At 48.0% G+C, this 15,948-nt stretch overlaps 1 protein-coding gene across 8 annotated transcripts in view; it reads right to left on the reverse strand.

Annotated features, from left to right (window-relative positions):
* ARHGEF4 (Rho guanine nucleotide exchange factor 4) overlaps window positions 1-15,948 on the reverse strand; it is a 200,668-nt gene that overhangs the window by 69,497 nt on the left and 115,223 nt on the right. Inside the window, exon 1 of one of the 8 annotated variants that reach the window (XM_054549105.2) lies at window positions 10,526-10,781. The exons of the other annotated variants lie outside the window; for them this stretch is intronic. Within the exon in view, the coding sequence (XP_054405080.2) occupies window positions 10,526-10,730 (205 nt within the window). The 5' untranslated portion in view covers window positions 10,731-10,781. Of the gene's footprint in view, window positions 1-10,525; window positions 10,782-15,948 lie in introns of those variants that run through there. 8 annotated transcript variants of the gene reach the window in all.

A 15,948-nucleotide genomic window follows, 5' to 3' on the forward strand; every position in this document is an offset into this window, starting at 1 on the left:
TCAAAGTTGCCGGGTGCAGTAGCTCACACCTGTAATCCCAGCATTTTGGGAGGCCAAGGTGGGCGGATTGCTTGAGCTCAGGAGCTTGAGACCAGCCTGAGCAACATAGCGAAACCCTGTCTCTACAAAAAATACAAAAAATAATTAGCTGGGTGTGGCGGTGTGTGCCTACTGTAGTCCTAGCTACTCAGGAGGCTGAGGTGGGAGGATCGCTTGAGCCTAGAAAGTGTAGAGGTTGCAGAAAGCCAAGATCATGCTATTGCACTCCAGCCTGGCAGACAGAGCCAGACACTGTCTCAAAAAATAATAAAAAAAAAAAAAACAAGAAAAAACAAACAAACAAAAAGAGCTAGGATTCTTTACAGTTATGTTCACTTAAATATATTTTATTTTTAATAAAATAAAACCTGTAGGGCAAGGTTGATAAGGAAAAAAAATTATTGTCATTTTGGTCAAATAGGTAGCCCATGTTTCTATTTTTTTTTCCAGACAAGATCTCACTCTGTTGCCCCATCTGGAGTGCAGTGGTGTGATCTCGGCTCACTGTAGCCTCAACCTCCCAGGGTCAAGCGATCCTCCCACCTCAGCCCCCAAGTGGCTGGGATGACAGGTGTGTGTCATCATGCCTGGTTAATTTTTTTTTTTTTTTTAGTAGAGACAAGGTTTTGCCATGTTGCCCAGGCTGGTCTCGAACTCCTGAGCTCAAGGGATCTGCCCTACTCAGCCTCCCAAAATGCTGGGATTACAGGCATGAGCCACTGCACCCAGCAAGATTCTATCTTAATCAGTGTTTAAATCAGATGACTTCTGATAACAGACAACAGACAACTTTGATATTTTGCCTTTCCAAAATCAAACACTAAATGATAACTTTTGTACCTAAAATTATCTTTGAGATTTCCCAGTAGGCCCCTGGAAAGTAATAAATCATCTATTCTCTCACCTTGCAGAAAAAACAAGTGCTAGAATATTTAAGTTTTGATATGTAATATTGGATATGTTACAGCTGATGAGCTGAATGGGAAGAGCTGTCGAATTGGAAGAGATGCTGAGCCTTCTCTAGGTTAGATATGCATGGGTAAAATGGTAAATATTTTGGAAATGTTATGCTGTATGGGAAGCTCCTGGAGCTTCACTGTCCATGATGGGTATCTACTTATTGGAGCCCTGGTGCTCCTCTGCCTGGTATCAAAGAGTACCTTGGAAGAAGTGCTAATATGGGGCTAGCAGTCATCATTTCATTTATTTTATTTATTTATTTACTGTTTTGAGACACAGTCTTGCTCTGCCACCCAGGCTGGAGTGCAGTGGCATGATCTTGGCTCACTGCAGCCTCCACCTCCCAGGTTCAAGTGATCCTCCTGCTTCACCTTCCCAAGTAGCTGGGATTACAGGCCTGCACCACCATGCCCAGCTAATTTTTGTATTTTTAGTAGAGACAGGCTTTCACTGTGTTGGCCAGGCTGGTCTTGAATTCCTGGCCTTACGTGATCTGCCTGCCTCAGCCTCCCAAAGTGTTGGGATTACAGCCATGAGCCACCGCATCCGGCCTCATTTATTTTTTAAATGTTAACTTGATTGCAGCTTTACTTCTTTTATTTGAATCCTTCCTGTAGGCCAGCAGTTTTAATAGGGGGTTCACATCACTTACCTGTGGAGGTTTATTAATATACAGATGTTTAGAGCTTGCTCTAGACTTACTGAATCTCTTTATAGATATTCTTGGTATAATCTTTGTATATTCCAACTGTATGCTTGGTATTTTCATGATATAATTTTGTCAGGATTATAATATGTTGTATCTGAAGATATTAAAGATTATGTTCATCCATTTCTATAGTTAGGTGTAATGTTAACTATCTTCTTTGAAAGTAAGGTTAATCATTATATAATTTTGTTGTCTCATATTTGTTGATTGATTTTATCTTGTTTTGTATATTGCGGAAACAATCATATTTCCTTGTCAGTTGCACTATCTTTAGTACGAGTTCTCAGCAGATCTTTCACTTTTGAAAATTATCAGTAACACATTAACCACAACCACTTTAAGTCTTTCACTGATAGTTTACAGATAGGTTTTTGTTTTGTTCTGAAGCTTCAGCTACTAGCCTGAGTGCTTCTTCAACAAAGAAGACTGTCTCTTCTTTGGAAGGACCCTGCCAAGAACTCTTGGGTGCAGGCTTCTGATGATGTTATGTCAACAACTTTGAGACCACAACAGAGGACTGAGTCACGATTTCCAGAACTTTAGTTCTGAATGCAGGTTCAAGAAACTGCAAACCCAAGAGAGAGTGGAGCAAGGATTAATCACACAAACCCAAATGAACTCAAGAAGATGACTGTGGCTCTTATTATTAGGAGAATTGCTGATATTTTAATGTTCTATTTTCTGGAATATAAGGATCCCCTTTTCTTTCAAGGTATCTTTAACTCATTAGTAGGCCTTTAGTAGACTATGCTCTTATAAACTGAAATGAAACATTTGTAAGTGATATATTTTTCTCCTGCCCAAGCCCTCAGAATTTGGAAATTCTTACTGAGTATTCTTATTTTCGCAGCAATATAATTATTTCATAGGTTCAGTAAGAATCTGTCTTCCTTGTTAACAGGACATTTATTAGAAACATTAGTTATACAACCCGAGGCCTTGCCTGGAATGACTTATTTGAGAATGATGTTCATTTAATTAAATATAACCAGACACTTTTAAAAAGCTAAGGTTGACTTTATGGAGCCAATGCTTATAAAGGCCTGTTGGAAAAACTGGCCTAGTACCTGGCTTATGGGGCCCCCAGCACTATAGATTTTAGTTCGCAAAGTCACTTTCTGGCAGACCCAGGAACTTGAAAATATATTGGAAATGTCGAGAAGAGAGGAATTCACCAAAATGTATAGGCACTGCAGTGAGGTCTGGTGGGGAGCTCTTGGCATGGCTGCCTCGCCTCAGATGTATGATGTTTCTAAACTGACTCCATACTGTTAAGATTTCAATCCTCCCAAAACTGATCTACAGATTCAACACAATCCATATCAAAACTCAAGAGGATATTCTGTAGACACTGACAAGTTGATTCTTTCTTTCTTTCTTTTTTTTTTTTAGACAGTCTCCCACTGTTGCCCAGGCTGGAGTACAATGGCACAATCTCGGTTCACTGCAACCTCCACCTCACAAGTTCAACCAATTCTCCTGCCTCAGCCTCCTGAGTAGCTGGGATTACAGGCGCCCACCACCACACCTGGCTAATTTTTGTATTTTTAGTAGAGACGGGGTTTCACCATGTTGGTCAGGCTGGTCTCCAACTCCTGACCTTGTGATCTGCCTGACTGAGCCTCCCAAAGTGCTGGGATTACAGGCGTGAGCCACCGCACCTAGCTGATATTGACAAGTTGGTTCTAAAATGTATATGAAAAGGCAAAAAAGAAGAATAATTAAAACAATGTTGAAAAAGAAGAACAAAATTGGAGGACTCACATAACTGACTTAAAACTACAGCATGGAACAGAACAGAGCTAGAAATAGACCTACACAAATATAGACTGTTGTTTTTTGACAAAGGTACAAAGGAAATTAATGGAGAAAAAAATAGTCTTTTTAACAAACGGTACTATAAAAATTGGACATGCATATGCAAAAAAATGAACCTTCACTCTTATCTTGAACCTTAAAAAATTAACTCAAAATAGATCATAGATCTAAGTACAAAATATAAAACTGTAAAACCTTCTAGAAGGAAACAAACATAAAAGAAACTCTCTGTGACCTCAGGTTAGATAAAGATTTCCGAGATGTAACATCAAAAGTATGTTTTATAAGACAGAGAGATGAAAAATTGGATTCCGTCAAAATTACAAGCTTTTGTTCAGCAAAAGACACTATTAGCAAGTAAAACACAAGCCACAGACTAGAACAAATATTTGCAAATCACATATCTAACAAAGTACTTGCACTCAGAATATATAAAGAACTCTCCAAATACAATAATAAGAAAACAAACAATTCAATAAAAATTATGTGGGTCTGGATGCTTCAACAAAGAAGATATGCATATGCCAAACACCCACATGAAAAAACGCTCAGCATTAGGAGTTGCTAGGAAAATGCAAATGAAAACCAAATGAGATACGACATACCTAATAGATGGCTTTTCTTTTTCTTTTTTTTTTTTGAGATGGAGTTTCACTCTTGTTGCCCAGGCAGAAGTGCAATGATGTGATCTTGGCTCACTGCAACCTCCACCTCCCCGATTCAAGCGATTCTCCTGCCTCAGCCTGCTGAGTGGCTGGGATTACAGGTGTGCGCCACCATGCCCGGCTAATTTTTGTATTTTTAGTAGAGATGGGATTTTACCATGTTGGTCAGGCTGGTCTCGAATGCCTGACCTCAGGTGATCCACCCGCCTCAGCCTCCCAAAATGCTGGGATTACAGGCATGAGCCACGTGCCCAGCCTAGAATGGCTTTTAAAAAACCTGGCAATACTAAGTGTTGGTGAGAATACATATCAAGAGGAACTGTAAAATGGTAAAGCTACTTTGAAAGAGTTGACAGTTTCCTTATACAGTCAAACACGCACTTACCATATAACCCAGCAATGCACTCCTAGGTATTTACCCAAAAGAAATGAAAACTTACATACATACAAAGACTCACATACTAATGTTCACAGCAGCTTTATTTGTAACACCCTAAAAGTAGGAACAATCTGAGTATCCTTCAGCTAGTGAATGGTTGACAAACTGTGATACATCCATTTGCTGAAACACTATTTAGCAACTAAGAGGAAAAAACCTAAGGATAAATGCAACAACATGAGGATGAATCTCAAACACAATACATGAGGTTAAAGAAGCCAGTCAAAAGGCAACATGATATGACTCCATTTCTATGGCATCACAGAAGAGGCAAATCCATAGGGATGGAGTCTAGATCAGCGAGGCACTGGAGGTGGGGAAGGAATGGACCACAAAGGGCCGCACTCATGTTCTGGGGCAATGAAACTCTTCTATATTTTTATTACGGTGGGTAGTTACCTGCACATATCTGTCAAACTCTAAGAACTGTACACCAAAAAGTGTGCCTTTTACTGTATATAACTTTAAAAATAAATACAGATGGCCTCTGACATAACGATAGTTTGACATAGGATTTTTTTTTTTTTTTGAGACGGAGTCTCACTCTGTCACCTAGGCTGGAGTGCAGTGGCGCGATCTCGGCTCACTGCAAGCTCTGCCGCCCGGATTCATGCCATTCTCCTGCCTCAGCCTCCCGAGTAGCTGGGACTACAGGCGCCCGCCACCATCCCGGCTAATTTTTTTTGTATTTTTAGTAGAGACGGGGTTTCACCGTGTTAGCCAGGATGGTCTCGCTCTCCTGATCTCGTGATCCGCCCGCCTCAGCCTCCCAAAGTGCTGGGGTTACAGGCGTGACCCAATGCACCCGGCTGACATATGATTTTTTGACTTTATGATGGTGCAAAAGTGGTACATATCAGTAAAAACTGTACTTCAAGTACCCACACAACCATTCTGTTTTTCCACTTTTAGTACAGTATTACATGTGATATTCAACACTGTATTATAAAATCAGTTTTATGTCAGATGATTTTCCCAGCTGCAGGCTAATGTAAGTGTTCTGAGCACATTTAAGGTAGGCTGGGCTAAGCTATGATGTTCAGTAGGTTAGGCATACTAAATGCATTTTCTACTTATGATCTTCTCTAAGAGGGGAGAGCAGGCAAGCAAGCAAAGTAGCCACAAAAACTTTCTGCTTAAAACCTCTCCACAGCTCCAAGTATAATGGATAGTTCATGTTTCTTTATTTTTTATTTTATTTTATTTTTTGAGACTGAGACTTGCTCTGTTGCCCAGGCTGGAGTGCAGTGGCGCAGTCTCGGCTCACTGTAACCTCTGCCTCCTGGGTTCAAACAATTCTCCTGCCTCAGTCTCCCAAGTAGCCGGGACTACAGGCGCGTGCCACCACACCCGGCTAATTTTTGTATTTTTAGTAGAGACAGGGTTTCACTATTTTGGCCGGGCTGGTCTCAAACTTCTGGCCTCGTGATCTGCCCGCCTTGCCCTCCCAAAGTGCTTGGATTACAGGCATGAGTCACTGTGCCCGGCCAATAGTTCGTATTTCTTAGCAGGGAGCTGCAGCCGGCCTGTCTCTAGCCTCATCTCTTGCAGTGCTCTTCATTTCATACTATTTGCAATTGCTGCAGACTGAAAGCATCCAATGTAGTACCCAGAACAGGGGCTCAGGGCACACAGGTTCCCTTCCTTCCTACATCCTTCTGCATTTGTTTATGTTAGTCCTCTCTCCCAAAAGCTCTTACCAAACTGTTCCTTACCAAGGCTAACTTGCAGGTCTTAGGCCTCAGGGAGCGCCTCCTTCTGAATGGTTTCTCTGAACCATTTCCTTCCTGGCCTGCCCCACATTATAGGTTGGGTCCTACTTTAAGCTTCCTCATCTGTGCAGTAAAGGCTTGGGGATGTTTAAACACTACAAATTCCAAAGGAAGAACTGGCCCTGGACCAGCTCCTACGAGATCACCTTTAAGCCCTAGGAATATCCTGACTGATCACCTGACTGATCAGAGTGACTTTGTGTATCTAGGGCCTTGGGCCGTGCCAGATAATTTCCCCCAACAATGTGATTTGTGGTCGGGGGGTGGGGGCTTGAACTACGCTGTATTAGTCTGACCTTTGGAGGGGCTAGAGACTAAGCAACTAAGGTCAGTCTTGTGGGTGCTGCCTGCCTAAATAACTGACCTCCAATAAGAACCCTGAACACCAAGGCTTGGGGAACTTATCTGGTTGGCAATATTTCACATGTGTCACATATTAGGCAGAGGGAATGAAGCATCGTCCATGTGATTCCACAGGAGGGGACACCTGGAAGCTGGTGCCTGGTATCTCCTGGCCTCTGCTCTAAGTGCTCTTTGCCTTTGTTGACTTCAGTCTGTACCCTAACACTGGAGTAACTCAGAACCTCTGGTATAACCATGTTTTTGAGCTTCTGTCAGCGTGCTTAGCACACATAATGGGGCATCACTGTCTGTCTCCCTGTGCTGTGATTTCTTTAAGGGCAAGAAATGTGTATGATTCATCTACCACCTCTAGAGCCTAGCACTGTGCCTGGAACACAACAGGTGTTAAATAAATGTGTGGCTGCAGGAGAGGCCGAGCCTGCGGATGCATGCTGCAGAGGCCTGCGGGGGAATGTGGAAGCAGCATGGCTTCTCCACCAAGAAGAAATCCCATGACACTGACCATGGAAAAGCAGGTGAACGTGAAAACTGTCAGCCCCAGAAGCCCAAACAGAATTCGGCTTGTCAGATGACACATCCAGAATAGAAATTGTGAAAGCTTCAGCTGAGTACCAGCAGTGTGGCAGCACAGCTGATGGGCTGGAGGCTCCAGGGGCCTGAGGGGAGGTGAGAACAGCGGGGCAGAAAGAAGGGCCATGGAAATTCCACCCTGTCAGCTACATTTCGTGTTCGGATTCTGCCTCAAAGGGAAGTCCCCTCCACAGCCAGATGAACGACATTTCAGTGGAAATGCCAACACAGAGCATTTAAAATTCAAGGAGTCTTTTGAAAGCAAGGCGAGTCTAGAGGCCCTGCCTGGATTCCCTGTCTACTGCTGTGCCCTGTGAGGAAGCTGCTACCCAGTCACAAGCACTCACTTTTCAGATTCTTGCTGGGAATTCCAAAGATGTTTAGCGACAGGCCCCACCACAAAAATCACACCATGATCAAGCTGTGCTGACGATCCCTTACTGGGAACTCTTAATCTTCCTTAAGAGAGAAACGCAGTTCAGTTAAACACATGTGTCCTTTGTCTCAGCCGTTAGACTAGTCAAACAGAAACACAATGTGCAACCAATGGCGACTCAGTGGGGCGCACCCCCCAGATCAATACCCCTGACTAGAGTCATGGCATTTTAGAGGTGATTAGCAAAGAGGTCAGACCTTTGCTTTTAATTTCTTTGCTTTGCAAATAGGAAAGCTGGCACCCAGGAAAAAGCCATGATTGTTGAATGAAAACAGTAACATCAGCAAGTGTGTGAGCAGTCAGGACTATCCCAACGCACCAGCCGGACCGGCATGCTGCCCATCCTCGCTGGCACAGACTGGCTGAAAACCCAGCAAAGGGCCTCATCACGTTACACCCACCCGGGCCTGAAGCTCTGCTCAGACACAGCCTCACCAGGTAACCCTGGATAGGTTACCACACCTCTGAGCCTGTTTCAAATCCAGATTAGCAGGGAATATTGTGCCTGGCATGTAGAGAGTGCTCAAAAGGTAACCTCCCTTCCCTCCTCCCTTCAAGTTCTCCTCCCTTACCAGCCTTTTCCAACCAGATTTCCTCATCTGAACCACATATTCAAAGAGGATTATTTGAGTGCCTGTTTCTGCAATTCCTCCCAGGGACGGGAAATAGCTAGTTCCATTGTAGAAGAAGAGAGGCGAGTCTTAGGCACCACACTTAATTCTGACCAGTTGAGAAGGACAGACAGCTTCACAAATTCAACTGGCTCTAAGGCATACACAGGAGTGTCTTTTTACACATCGAGCATCGGTCACTGCTGATGCAGGTCCTACCAAACAAGGCAGGAAGTGGGGGCAGAGAGGATGAAGAGGTGAATTTAAATGTCTTCCTCAGTGCCTCTGTGGCTGGTTACTGACCAGCACTCCCCGGGTAGTGTGCTGCCTATGGACCTAGAGATATCCAGAGCCTACCCTCAGTGGTGCAGTGTCTGTGAGGGGCACAACATTCGTTTCTGGGTCTCACATCAACTCTGACTACATCACGTTGTTTTAAACCCTGCCCTGCCATTGCCGGGAAGCCCTGGGCCCCTCAAAGAGCAACTTCCTAGGCCTCAGCTTTTACCCTGTCCTCCTTCCCCACCCCCTGCCCCCAACTCTCTCTCTCTCCAGATCTTCATGCAGGCATCGCTGTTATCTCTGAAAATTATCCAGGCTGCCTCTGTGTCCCTGGGCTGCCTAATAAACCAGGGGGTCCCTGGATCTCAGGGCTGCCTAATAAACTAGGGTCTCTGCCATTTCCATCTGTCTCACTGGTGCACTAACCCTGGGACAGAAGGAAGAAAGAAAGGAGGAGGTGTCCCCAGGAGGACTGAGGCCTCTGGAAAGGAAGGAAAGCCGTCTGAGTAAGGAAAGGGGCAGGAGTCCTCTGCCAGTTTGCTTCAGGCCCCACTTAGGGTTCCCAAAATGGGTTCTATTTAAGCTCCAGAGAGGAGGGAAAGGATAGTTTCAAGGGAACCGGGATGTGATGGAATCAGAGCTGCAGAACAATGGAAAACTCTCGGTTGAAGGAAACATCAACAGCTGGATTATTCAACTTTTCTGAATTTCATGTGTGTGTTTTGGGAAAGGGCAGATGAGTCATGGAGTGCTCAATGCAGAGGTCTGCATGTCCTTCACTTCCCTCTCCCAAACTCGCCGACTGCAAAGTCCAAACTCTGAATCTGTCATTCCAGGTGCTCTCAACCCAGCCAGAGCCGACCTTGCTCTATACCTCCCCAACAAGGCCTGTGCTCCACATTCTGCCACCCCTATGGCCTCTGCTCCTCTGGCTTTGATGCTCTGAGTCTCATTCCACACCTACGCGAGACCCTGCAGCTTTCACAGGCTGCACCTGCAGCCCCATGCAGAAGCATAGTGGGTGTATAACTCTCTCATTTCCAGGCAGCAACTATCGCCCTTGACAAACCCCACTACAGAAGCTACAATATCTGAGAATGCTTGCAAGAAGTGAAATATAAAGAATTCTGTCAGCAAATAACCAAGGGTAGGTGATCACCATTCATAAAACCACTCTTGACTTCCTTGCTCCATTAGTATTTAGGGACAAAATCTTCCTCTCAACCAGTAACCCAAATTCGGCCCTCCAGGTAGATTCGAGAGCACTACAGGGATCACACGGTCCCAGGAGACACCAGAGCAATGCCAGGTCGGTAAAGCGCAGTCTTGTTCAGAGGGTCCAGGACCAGCTGCCTCCGCTGGGAGCCGCAGTCCTGGGGTCAGGACCAAGCGCACTCACAGCCAGGTGGCGCACTCCGTTCCACCCTCGGCCAGCGGCCCCCTTCCATCCTCCTGGCTTTACAGAGGCTAAGCAGCTGCGGTAGGGAAAGCCAGACAGGTGCAATTGGTCAAGAACAGTTTGGGGAAAGGAACACAGCGCATCGGGCACCAAATTCTAGTCACACCTTAATCAGTTTCCCAGTTGACAACGCGCCCTGGTATGGGGGCCAACAAGGTCCCGGCTGTAACAGGTGGCCCATCGGGCGATGTGGATCAGAGAGACAGGCAGTGGGAATCAGAAGGAAACCAGAAAAAGAAAAGGAATAGCAGGGCGAAGCAATGGGAAGGAAGGGACCAGGAAATGGAAACGACAGGCAGAAAATGAGGGAGGAGAAGAAAAAGCAGGAGGGGGGCGGGGGGTCGCAAGAGCACAGACCCGGGCGCGGAGGGAGCACGCCGCGCGGGGCGGCGGCGTCCTTACCGGCGGTGGCCGAGCGCAGGCTCTCCAGGCTCCAGGAGCGGGACACGGCGCCGCGCATGCCCCCGCTGCCCCCGCGGCCGCCACACACCACGCCGCTGCTGTCCGAGTCGGAGCCCGGGGACAGCCCGGCGCTGCTGCTGCTGCTAGTGCCGAGATCGCCACTCGTCTGCCCGCTTGACTCGCTGGGGCATTGCTGCGCCCGCATGCAGGCGGGCCCGAGCTCCAGCCACAGGCTCGGGGAAGGCTGGGCCGGGGGCGGCGGTGCGGCGGCCGCGGGGCTGCCGGGGGACGGGGCGAGTGAGCCGGGGCCGGGGTCGCAGTCGGAGGGCGAGGGGCGTGCGGGCAGCCGCGCGGCGTTCTCGGCCCCATCCTCGTCGCCGCGCGGCCGCCGCTCCGGGCCGGCTGACATCATGGGGCTCCGTTAAGGAGGCTCTCAGCCGACCCCCAGCTCGGGCTCTGTGGCTGCGACAGCTGGGACCCTTGGCAGGGGCGGGGCGCGCGCGGCTCGGAGCGAGGCCAGGCGCCCTCCGGGCAGGGCGCAGCGCATCAGCTCGCTGCCCACTACCGGCCGCCCGGCGGGCGCTGAGCCTCAGCGGCGACCCCAGTGCGGGTCGCGGGCCCGGTCGGCACGCGCTCACGCACGCGCGCACGCAGGCCTGGAGCGGCTGCGGCGGCGGGCGCGGGCGCGGGGCTCCGGGTCCTTCTCGGTGTCCGCAGGGCCGCGCCGCCGCCACCTGTGTCCGCACGCGTGTGTTAGGACAGAGCCATCCTTAGGAGGCGACGCCCAGGCGCGTCGCAGCCGCGGTGGTGAGGAGGGCCGGCGGGCGCCCACTTTTTCTCCGCAGGGATTCCAGCTCAGACCCTTGGCGGCGCCTCCCACGCCATCCGGGGCGAGGACACAAGCAGGTGGCCCCGCTGGGCCCAGGGCAGAGACCGGGCGGGCAGGCGGGCGCGACGGCGGTGGGAACGCGCTCAGACGGGACACGCCCCTCATCTCCGCTCAGCCAGGCGCAGGGTGAGCGTGGACCACCTGGCGCCTGCGACCCTCCTGACAGCCCGGGCAGGGCACACCCTGTGGTGATTTAGGGGCCGAGCAAAGTCCATGCCAAACGATTTTAGAAAGCGTGTGGAAGAGTTCAGTGACCAGATTTTACAGTACAAGAGTTCACACACGAAGATGGGGGCCACGAGGCGCACTGCAAGGAGCCAGGAGTTTTATTTTTTCGGAGTGTGTGTGCGAGGTGGGGGGGTGGATAAGGAAGGGCATTACTATTTCATCTGCCCCTCGCAGACACACACAGGTTCTTGTAGGTTTTTAGAGTCCACTCAGAAGCTCCACACAGGGTGGCAAGAAGTCAGGATATGAAATGCAAATGCAAATTCCAGGAGGTGAAAAACTGTGTGAGACTTGGTCTCCCTTTGTGGAGGTTACAGGGCAGTCGTGATAGCGGCTAATCAGGGCTGCTGATGGCCTTCCCCTGACTGCCCCCTCCCCGCCCCGACCCCATGTACACGGCATTATCATTCCCCCAAAGCCCTTGGCGGCTGCTTCTAGTGTAGTAAGCAGCAGAAGTATTGAGAGGGAGAGGATGAAATGAGAGGTGCATGCCTTGCTCCAGCACACCAGCCAGTATAGGGTGGGTGCTAGAAAACTGGGCATTTGGTGCCCTGCCCTCCACTGGGGTCCATTTCCTGTGGCCCATCTCCATCCGGAAGCTATATGTGCTCCAAGCTCTGTACCATAAGAGGCCCTGCAGCTTCATAGATGCTTTCTCCTCTCCTTGTGAGACCTCTAGTATCTTGTCTATCATGAGTATATGATTATTCGACCTAACAACCCAGGGGCTGGGGCAGTGGGCCACCACAGGCCTAGGTAGACTAGAAGCTCCATACATGCTTAAGGTAATAACAGGTGTTGCTGGGTGTTTAATTTGATGGGAATTGGGGGATGACTCAGCCAGGTCATCACATCAAGGCCCCCTCCTCAGTTCCTCCAGGAAAGAGTGCCTTTCCTGGTCACTCTATAGCCAGCACGCAACTTTCCAGCCTCTGCTTTCTTTTTTTTTTTTTTGAAACGGAAACTTGCTCTGTTGCCAGGCTGGAGTGGAGTGGCACGATCTTGGCTCACTGCAACCTACGACTCACTGGTTCAAGTGATTCTCCTGCCTCAGCCTCCCATGTAGCTGGGATTACAGGCATGCGCCACCATGCCCATCTAATTTTTGTATTTTTAGTAGAGACAGGGTTTTACCATGTTGGCCAGGATGGTCTTGATCTCCTGACCTCGTGATCCGCCCGCCTCGGCCTCCCAAAGTGCTGGGATTACAGACCTGAGCCACCGCGCCCGGCCTGCTTCCATTCTTTCTTGTCCTTGGGAAGAGCAGTTCTCCCACTCCTCATCCCTCATGCAGGCTCTTCTGCATGGGGTCACCATCTGTGTCCTACAGCTGTCCTTTGAAGGCTGCAAGCTTAGCCCTGGTGGGTGGGGAGAAGTGCTGGGGAAGGGATGCCCACTGCCAGAGTCCACTACTCCCCCCAAGCCATCAGCAAGTCTTTTGGGGTCTACCTTCAAAATAAATGTCCAAGTTGTCCATTTCTCTCTTACTCCATTGCTACCACTGCCATACCGTGCTTGGCGACAGCGTCAGTGTCACCCACTGAGCAGCCCAACGGAGCTCTAAAATACACATAAATCACATCTTGCTCCTTTCCTGCATCAGTATCTTCAGAGGCTTCCCTTCACACTTCATAAGACCTGGGGGATGCTGCATGTTCTGCCTGATTTCTCTTCCTCCTCCTGTCCCTCTCTGTCCCATGCTCCCCGCACTTCTGCCACAGCCGCCACCTTGCTGCTGCTCCTTCTCACCTCAGGCCCTGGTACTTACTGTCCCTTTCACCTGGGATGCTCTTCTCTTGGTTTTTCATGGCTTGGCTCCTTCTTGGTCTTCAGATCTCAGTGAATGTCCCTCCTCAGTGAGGCTTCACTGATTCCTTCTCAGCACTTATTCCATCTGTCAGTGGCTTGCTGCTTCTCCCGTCTGCTCCCTGCAGACCAGGTGTGCCATGAGGGCAAAGGGGCCTTACCCATCACTGTGTGCAGGGAGTACCGTGCACCTGCTGCAGGCTCCATGCTGGGCAAGCAGCCCGTGGAGGAATGAGGGGGCTGGACCCAGCGGTCAGCTGGGAAGGAGAGGGAGGATTCTCGCCGTCTGGGGTCGGGACTTTCAGGGGCCTGAGGTGTGCTGCTAAGTGGAGGGTGTCATGCCAGTGCATAAAGATGGCTGTGGCCTGAGCAGAAGGAGCCTGTGTGAGCCACTGCGTCAGCCAGACAGCCGAGCCCCATGCTTTTACCGAGTCCATTTCCCTTTTTAATCTTCCGGAGACCTCAGTAATTTTGAATCAGGTCTCCTGCTCCTAGCTGTCTTGTGAGTAAGGGTGGAGTGTCCCCATTTGAGCTCCAGTGTGAAAAGGGGATCCATGTTTCCTAAGACCCTGGGGGTGAGGACAGCTGAAATTAACACTTACCATCAAAGGTGCTGGGGATCTCTGGGGACAGAGACTGGTGCAGGGAGACTTAGCTGCACTTACTATTAAAAGAGATGGGTGATCCCTTTACCATCATATGGTAGGTTTATAATCATAAATAATCATTTAGGTACATTTACGTATATTGCTCATATACAGTCATGAGTTGCTGAACAAGGATATGTCCTGAAAAATGTGTTGTTAGGTGATTTTCTTGTGTGAACATCATAGAGCATAACTTATACAAACCTAAATGTACAGCCTACTGCACACCTAGGCTATATGGTAGAGCCTACTGTTCCTAGGCTGCAAACCTGTACAGCATGTTACTGTACTGAATACTGTAGGGTGATAACACAATGGTAAGTATCCTTGTATCTAAACAAATCAAAACATAGGAAAGGCACAGTAAAAATATAGTATAAAATATTAACATCGTAATGGTACACTTGTATAAGGGACGTAACATGAATACAGCTTGCAGGATTGGAATTTGTTCTGTAATGTTTATAAAGTCTACATAGTGTACAGTAATGTCCTAGGCCTTCACATTCATTCATCACCTGATGACTTTTTTTAGCTCCATTATAATCTTAGGGGACCACCATTGTATATGCAATCTGTAATTGACCAAAATGCCATTATATGGCACATGACTGTATATATATTGTGTGTATATGTATTGTGTGTATATGTATGCAACGTGTGAGTATGTATGTATGAATTAATAATGCAGTGTCTTTATCAGGAAGGCCAGCACAGAAGGTTCAGTGTTTTTTTAAAACTGGCTTGATGATGTGAAGGTGGTCAATGAAATTCCACTGTACACATAAAAACAGAAACAGAATGGGATCAAAGCTTGTCTAAGTCTAGAGACAGGCTTCTGCTCTGTCTCTCCTAATTAACCCTGCACTTCAGTTTCCACAACAGTGCTGGATGGAAAGAAGTCGACGGCCAGAGTGATGTGGGTTCAATCCTGGGTTCAGTTCTGTCTCTTACTAGTTGTGACCTTGGGCAAATTACTTAATCTTCCTGTGTCGTTCTCTCCTCATCCACAAATAGGAATACTGACAACTAACTTTGTAGGATTATTGTGAGGATTAAGTGAATGATGTGTAGATATGCAGTCATACCTAGCAATGTCTGAAATATTAGCTGGTATTTTTTAAGCATATACCAGATGTGAGGTACTTTGCATATACTATTTAATATCTACAACTTTATCTGATAGCTACTATTTTAGCCCCATTTTACCACTGAAATTAACTGAGGCGCAGAATAATCCAAGATTATACGCCCGGGAAGTGGTGGAATTGGTTCCAGTGCTCGCCACTCATGCTTTGAACCACTGTGCAACCGTTAATTCCCTTTCTCCCCATTCAGAGGATTCCCCAGACACTTTGTGTTGGAATACCATCAATGTCCTTGGCAAATGACACTGTAAACCTTCTATGTGCAGAACATCATGCTAGCTGCTGGGGATAAAAGAAGGAAGTTTAAGAAATGTATCTAGGCCAGGCATGGTGGCTCATGCCTGTAATCCCAGCACTTTGGGAGGCCGAGTTGGGCAGATCACTTGAGGTCAGGAATTCAAGACCAGCCTGGCCAACATGGTGAAACCCCGTCTCTACTAAAAGTACAAAAAGTAGCCAGGCATGGTGGCGCACACCTGTAATCCCAGCTACTTGGGAGGTTGAGGTGGGAGAATCGCTCGGACCAGGGTGGGGCGGAGGTTGCAGTGAGCTGAGATTGTGCCACTACACTGCAGCCTGGGCAACAGAGCAAGACTCCATTGCCTCCCCCTGCCTCCCCAGCAAAAAAAAAAAGACTCCATCTCAAAAAAAAAGAAACATCCATTCAAGAAAATCAATGACAATTCAGTAAGAAAGGTGAGAATC

The sequence above is a fragment of the Pongo abelii genome, chromosome 11 (assembly GCF_028885655.2).
Source record: "Pongo abelii isolate AG06213 chromosome 11, NHGRI_mPonAbe1-v2.0_pri, whole genome shotgun sequence".
Classification (NCBI taxonomy): Eukaryota; Metazoa; Chordata; class Mammalia; order Primates; family Hominidae; genus Pongo; species Pongo abelii.